Source organism: Coffea eugenioides, chromosome 11, assembly GCF_003713205.1.
Source record: "Coffea eugenioides isolate CCC68of chromosome 11, Ceug_1.0, whole genome shotgun sequence".
NCBI lineage: Eukaryota > Viridiplantae > Streptophyta > Magnoliopsida > Gentianales > Rubiaceae > Coffea > Coffea eugenioides.
The window spans coordinates 44,838,913-44,851,082 of NC_040045.1; the positions used below are offsets into that span (position 1 = coordinate 44,838,913).

Here is a 12,170-nt window from a genome sequence, read left to right on the forward strand (position 1 = left end):
GGTCTGGAATGACATTGAAGAAAAAGGCTTCAATTGAGTGTGTTTGGATTGTAAATTATTACTGTAGTAATTTTTTGATGTAACGTATGTGAGATAAAAAGGTGATTGAAAAATGTGTTAATTATGTAAACAAGTCAGTGCGTGTAAATAAAATGTAAACAATGAGCATTCCAAACACATTATTTAACCTAAAATCCGGACTTCAAATGCTACTTACCTTGCTCCTCCTTCTTCCCCAACCTCAAACCCTATTCCCCACCCCTGCACCCCACACAAAAAAAAAAAAAAACTAGTATTTAGGTCCTTCTTGAAATTGCAATGACATTTAAAGAAGCACTTATGATATAATTATTTTTAATAAAAATGCTTTTAAGTTATCAAAAATTGGACTATTTAAGTTATGAAAAATTAATTTCTAAATACTCTAAAAGTATTTTTAGTGTTTAAAAGTGTTATTTTTTACAAACGCAACGCAACCTTAAAAGAGCTTTAGTAGTTTGGAATATGGATCCAAGGTCTTGGTTTGGTTTGAGTTCGTTGTTGTGTGATGTGGAAGTACCGAGGTTCTCTTGGATGCCAAAACAATTAGACGAATGAAAGCCCACAGATGAATCAGTACCAGGCCAGATTAGTGGCCCATATTGATGCATTCCACTTGAAAGATAGTTGATACCAAGAACTTGGGCCATCTCCTTATCGGTCGGAATATGCCCAAGCGAATGTAGAATCATGGTGTACTACTACAGCCTTCGGCCCCTCGGTGACCAAACACCTGAGTTCGGCCACCATCGCCCCGCCAATCCCAGATGATAGAATACAATATAGGGATAATTTCAGAAACCTCAAGGGAGATTTCTGACAATTTCATTGAGTTTCCTGAAATTTGAAAAATTATACATACCTCCCTTATCATTTCAAATGATAATTTTGCCCTTAAATATTTTAATGAAATTTCTTATTTGACAGAATTTTTTTTGTTAAAATTACGCTGTATTCTTTTTTGGCAATTATTTTATGATTTTTTGTACATGAAGTAATTTTGTTTTCAATTAATTTGTTTAGAAAGTAGATTATTTATCAAATTTATTTATTTATATTATCAATACATTTCCTAACCACCTTTTATAAAAAAAAATACTATAATATTTTTTCAAAAAATTATTTCAAATAATTTACTATCCAAACACATGCACTGTATTTTTTTTAGAGTCGGAAAGGTATCCCTCCCCCCTAATATATCCCTCTAATTTAAATAAAAAGGTCTAAAGAAAGAATCGCAAAACGACGTGGTATCAGACTAAGCGTCGCAGCTATCACTCTTGCACTTCGACATCGATCCGAAGTTCCAAACGCCGTCGTCCGGGAAAACACGATACACTTATCCCGCTGCAAACCTGTGTCCGAAAACGCTACTAAAGTAAAAACCAATTTTCGTCTGCTCCAGTTTTCTGGCTCCTCATCATCGGCAACGGACTAAACCCTCCCGTCGCGGAAGTCAGTGGAGTTTCTCTTCTTGCTTCAATTCTTTTAGTCGATAATTTTTGAATTTTGCCGCTTTTTCAAAAATATAAACCCTAGTCCACAAGGCACCCCACCGCACTCGAATTCATCGGCTTCCTTCTGGAAATTGCAATTCTTAATGATAATTTTACTGTAATTTTTGTTTAAAAAATCAGGTTCTTCAATTGGACTTTCAGGCTAGAGCAGCTGATTCAGCTCCGGGAATTTTCTTCCACCGCTCTCCTCATGGTAATTTTCCAAATTAACGAATTCAACTTCTTTATTGGAATCTTAATTTTGCTGATTTATGTTGTATATCGTATAATATCATTCTAAAATTAACTTGCTGAAGTAAAGTTTAGGTTTTTATTGTTTTAAGGTTTTTGTGCTTTCTATTGCCAGCTGTTATGACTGTTTATTGCTTTGTGAATTAATATGTTCGCTTATGGAAAATAGATGGTCGTAGTAGTTTTATGCTTATCTACTGTGTCGTAAATTTCAAAGTGACAATAGATTTATTGGTCGCAGGCTACCCTTGCTGATTCATTCCTGGCAGATCTTGAGGAATTGTCTGATAATGAAGCTGATAGTCTTGTGAGTGCTTTTTTTCTTCACATTTCACGGCTTTCACCATTTATGCTTTCTTTGTTCCTCAAAGATGCATGAATTTTCTGTTGGACGATGACATTTGCCTTGAGTTTTGGGATTTAATTGGGTATGTGCTTTTTCAGAATGAGGATAATGGGGATGCCGAGCAAATGGAAGAAGATGTTGATGGGGACTTGGCAGACATCGAAGCTCTGAATTATGATGACCTGGACAGTGTCTCCAAGCTACATAAGACACAGCGGTATAATGATATAATGCAGGTTAGCTAAAATTTTTATTTGATCATCATTTCATTTTCGTGTTACAACTCCATTATTACATTTTTTTCCCACTTATGGTTGATCTGCATACTGCCTTGGATAAATTAGTTGTTGGTTCTTATGTTGCAGAAAGTTGAAGATGCACTTGAGAAGGGGTCTGACATTTCCAATCAAAGCATTGTTTTGGAGGATGATCCTGAGTATCAGTTGATTGTAGACTGCAATGCATTGTCAGTTGATATTGAGAATGAAATTGTCATAATCCACAATTTTATTCGTGATAAGTATCGCTTGAAGTTTCCAGAACTAGAATCTCTGGTTCATCACCCGATTGATTATGCTCGTGTGGTTAAGAAAATTGGAAATGAGATGGATCTTACCCTTGTTGATCTTGAAGGTCTTCTGCCTTCGGCCATTATCATGGTTATTTCAGTTACTGCATCAACTACCAGTGGAAAGCCACTTCCAGATGAAGTCTTGCAGAAGACAATTGATGCATGTGATAGAGCTCTCACTCTAGATTCAGCCAAGAAAAAGGTCCTTGATTTTGTGGAGAGTCGGATGGGGTATATTGCTCCTAATGTTTCGGCTATTGTTGGAACTGCAGTTGCTGCAAAACTCATGGGAACGGCTGGTGGTCTTTCTGCGCTGGCAAAGATGCCTGCTTGCAATGTACAGCTTCTTGGTGCCAAGAGGAAGACCTTAGCAGGGTTTTCAACGGCAAATTCCCAAATCCATGTTGGTTATCTTGAGCAAAGTGAAATATTTCAGAGTACGCCACCTACCTTGAGAAAACGTGCCTGTCGACTCTTGGCTGCAAAGTCTACCTTGGCAGCACGTATAGACTCTATAAAAGGTGATTCAACTGGGAAAGTGGGAAGATCTTTACGTGATGAAATTCTCAAAAAGATAGAGAAATGGCAAGAACCCCCTCCTGCAAAGCAGCCTAAACCTCTGCCTGTTCCTGATTCTGAGCCCAAGAAAAAGAGAGGTGGTCGAAGGCTGCGGAAGACGAAAGAGAGGTATTGCAGATTTTTTTCTTTCTCTACGGATTAATTAAAGTTAGCTTTCTTCAGTTTGAAAGTTTCAGAGTTAATGTATTTCTTTACTTTGATTCAGATATGCTTTGACAGACATGAGGAAGCTGGCAAATAGGATGGCTTTTGGAGTTCCTGAAGAGAGCTCTTTGGGTAATGATCATCATCCACCTAAAATTCATCGATGAATGCGATTCGAGTCATCTATCTACTTTATAGAGTTGCTATTGTAAATTGCTCGAAGCTGAATGTTCAGTTTTAGACATAAAGTAATGCAAGTGCTTGCTGCCAATCATGGTAGTTTATGTTACAAGCAAATAGATTATACTTCTGATTTCATGCTTGGAATCTTGAAAAAGAGGAGAGGAATCAATGTTCGTAAGTGGTAACTTAGAACAAGGTCATAATGGTTATGCTTTGCCTGTTGGGAAAGCAGTGAAGCTTTGAGATTATGACATCAAACTGTTTCCCCTTAGTGGTAAAAACGTGCTTATTTAAATATGTGCTGCTATTTGCGTGTCTAATATGTCTGGCTGTTCCATCTATTACCTTATTTTGAAAGACATATAAAAGCAAATCTGTGTTGCTACTTATGTTCAGAAGTTCCATGCATGTATAATTTTTGTGCTATGACTATTCTGTCATGGGATGGAGTCCTTCTCACTGTTTATATTGTCCATGGGAATAGGTGATGGGCTTGGCGAAGGGTATGGAATGCTTGGTCAAGCTGGTAGTGGAAAATTGCGTGTATCATCAGCTGGTCCTAGCAAGCTTTCTGCAAAAGTAGCTAAGAAGTACGTCTCTTCTTGCCTCTTCATCTGTTTCTGATTCCTCCTAGTGGATCTAAGTTGCAGCCTTTTTTCCCTCCTTAAAAAATTATTTTCTGCTGATTTGGCGATCATTCTGATTTCTACGTGTAGTTTTCGGCCTTATAGTCTTCATATGTTTCTAGGTTCAAGGAAAAGCAGTATGGAAGCAGTGGTGCTACCTCAGGACTTACCTCCAGTTTAGCCTTCACACCTGTGCAGGTTTGATGCATTACTGACTATTTAATCTCCTAGTAACTCTTGAGCCTCACTATTTGTAAAGTAATCAGCATGAATCAAGCAACCAGATGGCTTAGGTACTTTCTTAGGTCTTGAGGGTAGTGTTATCTTTTCTACTCCCATTATTTATCAGTTTCTCATCTGAGCAAAGGCATAAGATTGAACAAATCGAGAAACTTGAAGTCAGAAGAATATGATTCTTCTTTTAAATGGTTGTCCTTTTGTCCATATAGACTTTGGTAAGAATCCTTTAAGAGAGTTCTTTTATCAGTTGCAGTTTATAGTTCTCTATTTAGACCTTTTAAGCATAAGCTGCTTCATGTAGAAAATGAACTGTGAGGTGTGTTGGACTGTTAGTGGCCTTGTGCTATGAGTTGGTGTCGAACTATGATGCAAAGATTCCGTTATGCATGATAGAACTTAGAAGATACAGTGAAGTTACATAAACTTCTCAAACTAAGTCATCTGTTTAACTATTTAAGTGGATGAAGTAGCCAATCTGTCTGTTTTGGGGATGTGATATGATTTTGTTTTTGCCTATGGGCTCGAAACAAAATGGTTGTTGTTTTTTTCCCCTTTTTTCTTTTGGGTGGCTGGAACAATTTTTTTGTCCTCGCATATGTAATAAATACATGCCTAGTATTGTTGCTTTAAGTCGATACTTGTCTAGTATTGTTGCTTTAAGTCGATCTTTGTTCTCTTTCTCCTCCTTAGAGGCCCAATGCTCCTTCACCTTTTGTTGAAGATCTTGCTTTTTATGTTTCATAGGGGATTGAGCTTAGCAATCCTCAAGCACTTGCAAATCAGCTTGGAAGTGGAACTCAAAGCACCTATTTCTCGGAAACTGGTACATTTTCAAAGATAAAGCGGACATGAATGAAGCATTTGGAGGCACGCAGCAGTGGTTTCAATATTCAATTTTCCTTTACTTTCATGAGATTCAGACGATGGATGGTGATTTTCTTGGGAGTAAGAGGTTTTATGTAGGCACCACTTCGTGAATACGAGAGGTTCCTAGTATTGGTTGAATGTACATACTTTTTACCTGATGTAACCTTCTCGGGATGCTGATCACATTGTAGGATTATGTTGTTGCACTTAATCATTTATTTGACTAAGTGTGTCCATTTATGTGTTTGAGTTTTGAAGATTTTGGTAATTATCACCGTGTAAAGGTCTGTGACTGAAGAAGATTATTTTACCAGTACGAGGCATAGTTTGCACGGCTGGCAAGACAACCCTTTTTTTTTTCTTTTGGGTTGAGAACTCAAAAGAAAATTTATTTAAATTACAAAATCATCGGGGCAATCTTCTTAAAGAAGTGGCTAATTTGATCCACCTGTGTTAAAATATGAAGGTTTAATGACAAAAACTCCCTTTATGATTTGGCAGAGTTGCAGTTTACTCCTTAAAATAATTACGTGCATGGTGATTTTGGACAGAGAATTTTAGTCTTCCAATTAAAATTCAATAAAAAATATTTTATTGTAAAAAATCAAATCTTGTAATTTGAACATCAAAAGAATCTGGGATAACTTTAGAAGCCTACCCTGAGGTTTCTGATAATTTCACTGAGCTCCTCTGAAGTTTGAAAAATTATACTTACCTCCCTTGATTTGATAGTTTTGGTAACAAAATTTTAAAATAATGTTGATTTGGTCAATTCTTTTTAATGAATACCCAAAAATATCCTTGTGTAATGAGTTTTAATTTATTTTCCTGTACAATTATAAGATTATCTAATATCATTATAAAAAAAAAAGGTGCCAAATTTTTCATGTTCATACCTACTATTTGATAAACAACTATAATAATAATTTTATCACTATGATAGGATACTTTTGATGGTACTTTTTTATTATGGATTTAGATTTATAAGATAGAAAAGAAAATGTTGAAATAATTCATTTAGAGTTTATGAATTTTTCGGGTAGTGGAATTATCATAATTTGGTAGTGATTTTGGGCCATTTTTTTTTAATTTAGTACCAAAAAATAGAAAACAAAGATCAGCAAAAACATTGGATTACATATAAAATTAATTTGTTAAAAAAATCACTAGTTCGATATTTGGTTACAATAAAAACTAGAAGGGTATTTTCATCAATTCAAATGTTTTAATATTCAACCTGATGAGTGTGACTGAAATAGAGGGTACAGTACGAAGAAATAAGCGATAGAGAACAGACCACACAACTTTGGATCAAATGGTAAGGGAGTTTTTGTCTTTAAGCCAAATATGAACAACGAAAGTTTTGGCCAAACGGTGCTTATACGTCTTCCTTTTGGAATAATGTTGCCCAACTTTTGACAAGTAATACGTGTCATCCCATGTTAAAAGGATTATTCCATGATTACTGGAGAAATGATCTTATGGAAGATGTAAGATTAGGGGTTCCAAGATTACAACATGACGAGATAACAAGACAAGACCAATATCTACGTCTTCCTTTTGGAGTTCAGCAAACTGAAATCCTAGTTACCATATACTTACCAAACATGACGTAGAACAGGAGAAAAAATAAATCCTTCGTAATCCAATGCGGTGCAGGAGTAGCATTTAGTCATTCAACTGTTTTCGTCCACTTGAACAATAGGACAAGAGTTATATTAGTCATCAAAATTCAAAGATAAGCTTTGATCCACCCCAGGCTTACTACGTACTACTTGTATTTATTCCAACGGTTCTGACCCAATAACAACGACAAAGAAAGAGCTCAGCATAATGCTGGCACCCTATTCTTGCAATCTTATCTACTTTATTGATGGATTGAAATAAAGTGAAAAGTCCACTAATTATCAATCATGCTTCTTTTCATACTTACATGTCAGCAAAAGCATTGCAACCAAACCAAATGATGTTTGGTAAGTCATCCCATTCAGCTCTTCACCATCGCGTGCAACCAATTTCCATATTCTCGGAGTTTACTATTATATATTTATTAGCTCCGTCTTGCTTGGGATGTCAATTTTTTATAAATATGATGGTCTTATTTGACAAGCAAGTTTCTAGTCAAAGTTTATTTGCTATAAATTTTTTAATAATTTTAATTATAGTAATCTCAAAAAAAATTTTAAAAATTTTAAATTATAAATTTAAAAAATTTATGCATTTAAAAAAAAATTTCTACAACTTTTACGGTAAATTACAGTAAAATTTTAGACAGACACTCAAAAAAACTCACTTGTGAAACGGAGCCCAATATTTGTTAATCAACTTTTTAAGTTACGTATATTAAATTACTATAATATTATTTTTATAAAAACTCTTGAAAATTACAATCCAATCATGATCCATTTGACATTTTTTTAATCATTCCTTCTCTCTCATTCATATCTCCTGTATCTATTATATTCATCCTTCCACTGTCCCGGATAAAGAAAAAGGTACCAACTTCATACGACTCTTCTCCAGAAAAGAAATTTACCAAAAACCGGAAGAAATTTTTTTAAAAAAAACAGGTTGGTGCAGCTACGAATAAGTAGTCTTGACTTCTCAGAGTTTATTGGATTGAAGGCTAGGAGAAGAATGGCGGCTAAAAGGGTCTCATCGCTTCTGCTCTCTCGTTCTTTTACATCTTCTCTTGCTTCCCGGCTAACCGGAGGTATTCATTCATACACCTGTCTATGTATGTTCACGCATGTATAGCATTGTATGTACGATCCTCGACAGTATTTGGATGAAACGTGTAAGTATTCACGTGAAGTTGTGTTGGGAGACGTTAAAGTGAAGTGGATGATTTTTGTCGTTTCATGTGACTGATCGGTGATCGCCCGTCTATCTCTGTTTTCATCACTTTCCGTTCTTTTCTAGTAATTTGTTTATCCATCACATATGTTTTGTTTTTAGATCTTTTTTATCTTCTTTAATCATGTATATGATGAAACCGATCTATGTTGGGATAGACAGGTTCATTGTGACTCTGTACTGTAGTGCAGTGTTGAAATTCTTGGTCAAAGATGAGAAGCTAGAAAGGCAAAATAGTGAATGACTGAAGAATGATGCAGCAGAGCAATTTGTAAATTTTTAGTAGAGTTCTTATTTGGACCGCTTTTGAAATGTGAAATAATTTACTTGGAAGATATATTTCCTGCATTCATTCATGGGGTTCAGTCTATATTCACTTGGATGACTACGTAAAACAGGAACTTTCTGATTGCCTTCCTGCAATATGCAACCTGATCTGGTTTTCTTGTCATGAAATTTACCGGCAAAAAATTAGATGATGTCAGATGCACAAAAGCGACACTTAACACACGATGATGGATTTACAATTGTCTGCCAAATATGATGTCGATTTTTGTCAAGGTCTTTTCTTGACACTTGATTATAAGCTTAATGCCTTTGTACTGTTTACTCTGTTCTCTCAAGCTAGATTGTGATAATGTGATACTTAGGTTCTAATATGCCATTGTGAGTAGCTGTTGCCTGATTCATCTGTTAAACTAAGTCGTTGACTATTTTGCTCAGGAAAAAGTGCTTGCCAAGCAAGAGCAATTTCTCGGTATAGCACTGCTGCTGCTCTCGAGGAGCCAATTAAGCCACCGGTTAATGTGGAATACACTAAGCTTCTCATTAATGGTCAATTTGTTGATGCAGCCTCAGGTGTGATTTTTGTCGCAATGCTTGCCATTATGTGTACTCCTCTTCCATCGCCTTTTACTATGTTTTTAGTTTTTGCTTTCTTCTCACTACCAGGGAAGACATTTCCAACTCTGGACCCTAGAACAGGGGAAGTGATTGCGCATGTTGCTGAAGGTGATGCAGAAGATGTCAACAGAGCTGTGGCTGCTGCTCGCAAGGCTTTTGATGAAGGACCCTGGCCCAGGCTGACTGCTTATGTAATCAATTGTCTTCCTCGTTCTTGAATGATTTCAATGGAGAACTATTTTGATTATGTTTATTGCTCGTGGTGCAGGACCGGCAAAGAATATTGCTACGCTTCGCTGATTTAGTTGAGAAGCATAACGACGAAATTGCAGCACTAGAGACTTGGGATAATGGCAAGCCATATGAACAAGCAGCTAAAATTGAAGTTCCTATGTTTGTGCGCCTCATGCGATATTATGCTGGTAGGTACATTGGGCTCTCTGCCAATTTTGTTGTGCTATGTGACTGCTCTATGTGGCATCGCATGATTTTTAATCTATCTGCTCTTCAGGTTGGGCCGACAAGATTCATGGGATGACCGTTCCTGCTGATGGACCTTATCATGTTCAAACTCTGCATGAACCCATTGGTGTTGCTGGACAAATTATTCCGTGGAACTTCCCTCTCCTAATGTATGCTTGGAAGGTTGGGCCTGCATTAGCATGTGGCAACACCGTTGTGCTTAAGACAGCAGAGCAGACACCATTATCTGCTCTATATGTGACAAAGCTGTTGCATGAGGTAACTGTCAAACCCAGAACTTCATTAGTGAATGAACAACTGTTCATTTCAAGTAATGTTGCTTTACTTTTCCAATCCTGTGATACGGAACAGAATTTAAGTTTGTTATCTCATTTTTTCATTGCCTCTTTTACAGGCTGGGCTTCCATCAGGTGTTCTGAATGTGGTGTCTGGCTTTGGTCCAACAGCTGGTGCAGCTCTTTGCAGCCATATGGATGTGGACAAGGTAAAATATAGTGTCTCCGTAACTGACTGAGGTTTGCTGCAGATATTTTAAAAGAATGCTTGTATAGCCTAATTTTGAGAGTTACATGCTTTCCTTTATTTTAGTCCCTTAGCTAAACAACTCGAGAGAAAAGATCATTCCACTACCTTTCCGTTGGTGGCTAGTGGTATTTCTAGGTGCTACTTAATATCATGGGTGTTAAATGCCTTTGGCTACTGTTTGGATTATAAAGAGTGCAATTGTTCTAACTTTGGTCAAATCCCGTTTACCACTGTTCTTTATACTTTAGTAAGTTTGGTTCCTCTCTACTTTCAGCTTGCCTTCACTGGATCAACAGAAACTGGAAAGATTATTCTTGAATTGTCTGCTAGAAGCAACCTTAAGCCAGTGACTTTGGAACTTGGAGGCAAATCTCCTTTTATTGTTTGTGAGGATGCTGATGTGGACAATGCTGTCGAGCTAGCCCACTTTGCACTTTTCTTTAACCAGGTATCTACTACTTCTTGCTCCTCAATCTGGTAGGTCGTGGAAGATAAGTTCTACTGATAGTCTAAGCATGTTCTACTTAATTCTCAGGGACAATGTTGCTGTGCTGGCTCCCGCACATATGTTCATGAACGTGTTTATGATGAATTTGTGGAGAAAGCCACTGCACGTGCATTGAAACGCAGTGTTGGAGATCCATTCAGGCAAGAAATAGAACAAGGTCCTCAGGTAAACTTCTGATTTGCTGTGACGGACATTCACCAACAAAAGACTGATCATTACATATGCTGTCTTTAATTTAACTATTTCTTGGAAGAGTGCAACATAGTTCATTTAATTGCTTTCCTCAGATACATGCAAAGCAGAGATACAGAGAACTGCCAAAATATTGTATTAGAAAGACCAGCAATTATTTTCCTTAATGGCATAAAAATGCAAAAAATTCCTTCTTTTCTTTGTCTTCAACTGAAAAATAAATTCAGCATTTATGTGCCAGGTTGACTCAGAACAGTTTGAGAAAATTTTGAGATATATTAGAGCTGGAGTCGATAGTGGTGCTACCCTTGAAACTGGAGGTGACAGACTGGGTGAAAAGGGGTACTACATTAAGCCTACTGTTTTCTCTAATGTTCAGGTAAGTCTCTTCGGTGGAGAAACCTGTAAATTTGCCACTGGAAGTTTCTGTATGTCATTACATTGATGCTTGCTGCAACGTGTAGGATGACATGCCGATTGCTAAGGAAGAGATTTTTGGTCCTGTTCAATCAATCCTGAAATTTAAGTATGTTCAGGGAGAATTTTTGACATTCATTCCGTTATACGAGACAGCCGCAGATAAAATTTCTAATCTCTCCTACATGCATTTTTGCAGGGATCTTGATGAAGTGATAAGGAGGGCAAATAGCAGTCGATATGGTCTGGCTGCGGGGGTCTTTACGCAGAATCTTGACACGGCCAACACACTGATGCGAGCATTGAGAGCTGGGACAGTATGGATCAATTGCTTTGATACATTTGATGCAGCAATTCCTTTTGGGGGGTACAAGATGAGCGGGCAGGGAAGAGAAAAGGGTGAATACAGTCTCAAGAACTACTTGCAAGTGAAGGCTGTCGTTACTCCATTGAAGAATCCAGCATGGTTGTGAAATCCTTCTTGTTTGTTTTCTGTTTCTTGGGGGGAGAAAAAAAGTAAATAAACGGGGGCCATCCAAATCTTGGCGGGCAACTGCAATGTGGTTGATAATGATGATAGTATCTTAGGTTGCTATTAGCGCTTGAGACATTTGACTATTGGTTCTTTCTCTTGGACGGAAAGTTTGAGTTGAAGTTTTACTCTGTTTTCAAATCTTTTAATGGTCCCGTTTTTGACAAAGAGTTCTGGCTAGGATTGTAATCTATGCGAGCACCTGGGTCAAAAACTCGACTCGAACTCGTATTGATCGAGTTCGAGTCGTTTAATAGATCCTAACGAGTCGAGATTAAGTATCCAATAGTAAGACTCGAAAGCTCGTCGAGCCTTATCGAGTTTTTTAATTTTAATTTTAATTTTTAATATATTATTATTATGAAATTATTCTTGTGCTCACAAGGGTAGTTAAATTTACGAAATGTTTTA

General features: G+C 36.9%; 2 protein-coding genes across 3 annotated transcripts; both read left to right on the forward strand.

Moving 5' to 3' along the window:
• Positions 1-1,315: 1,315 nt before the first annotated feature.
• On the forward strand, positions 1,316-5,659 carry LOC113753075 (U4/U6 small nuclear ribonucleoprotein Prp31 homolog). Of its 2 annotated transcripts, none has more exons than XM_027297158.1 (9): positions 1,316-1,494; positions 1,677-1,749; positions 2,029-2,094; positions 2,232-2,369; positions 2,499-3,391; positions 3,489-3,559; positions 4,095-4,200; positions 4,359-4,434; positions 5,221-5,659. In XM_027297158.1, the coding sequence occupies exons 2-9, from the start codon at positions 1,747-1,749 to the stop codon at positions 5,326-5,328; spliced, it is 1,461 nt and encodes a 486-aa protein (XP_027152959.1). In that variant the 5' UTR covers positions 1,316-1,494; positions 1,677-1,746; the 3' UTR covers positions 5,329-5,659. The 2 variants fall into 2 exon arrangements, with proteins under 2 accessions (XP_027152959.1, XP_027152960.1); XM_027297159.1 differs by having other exon boundaries at positions 1,698-1,749.
• A 2,178-nt stretch (positions 5,660-7,837) lies between these two features.
• LOC113753060 (aldehyde dehydrogenase family 2 member B7, mitochondrial-like) lies at positions 7,838-12,075 on the forward strand. The gene is made up of 11 exons (XM_027297137.1): positions 7,838-8,056; positions 8,923-9,057; positions 9,151-9,293; positions 9,371-9,524; positions 9,614-9,843; positions 9,980-10,069; positions 10,385-10,558; positions 10,646-10,783; positions 11,052-11,189; positions 11,275-11,336; positions 11,427-12,075. The coding sequence occupies exons 1-11, from the start codon at positions 7,981-7,983 to the stop codon at positions 11,698-11,700; spliced, it is 1,614 nt and encodes a 537-aa protein (XP_027152938.1). The 5' UTR covers positions 7,838-7,980; the 3' UTR covers positions 11,701-12,075.
• The last annotated feature ends 95 nt before the right edge of the window (positions 12,076-12,170 follow it).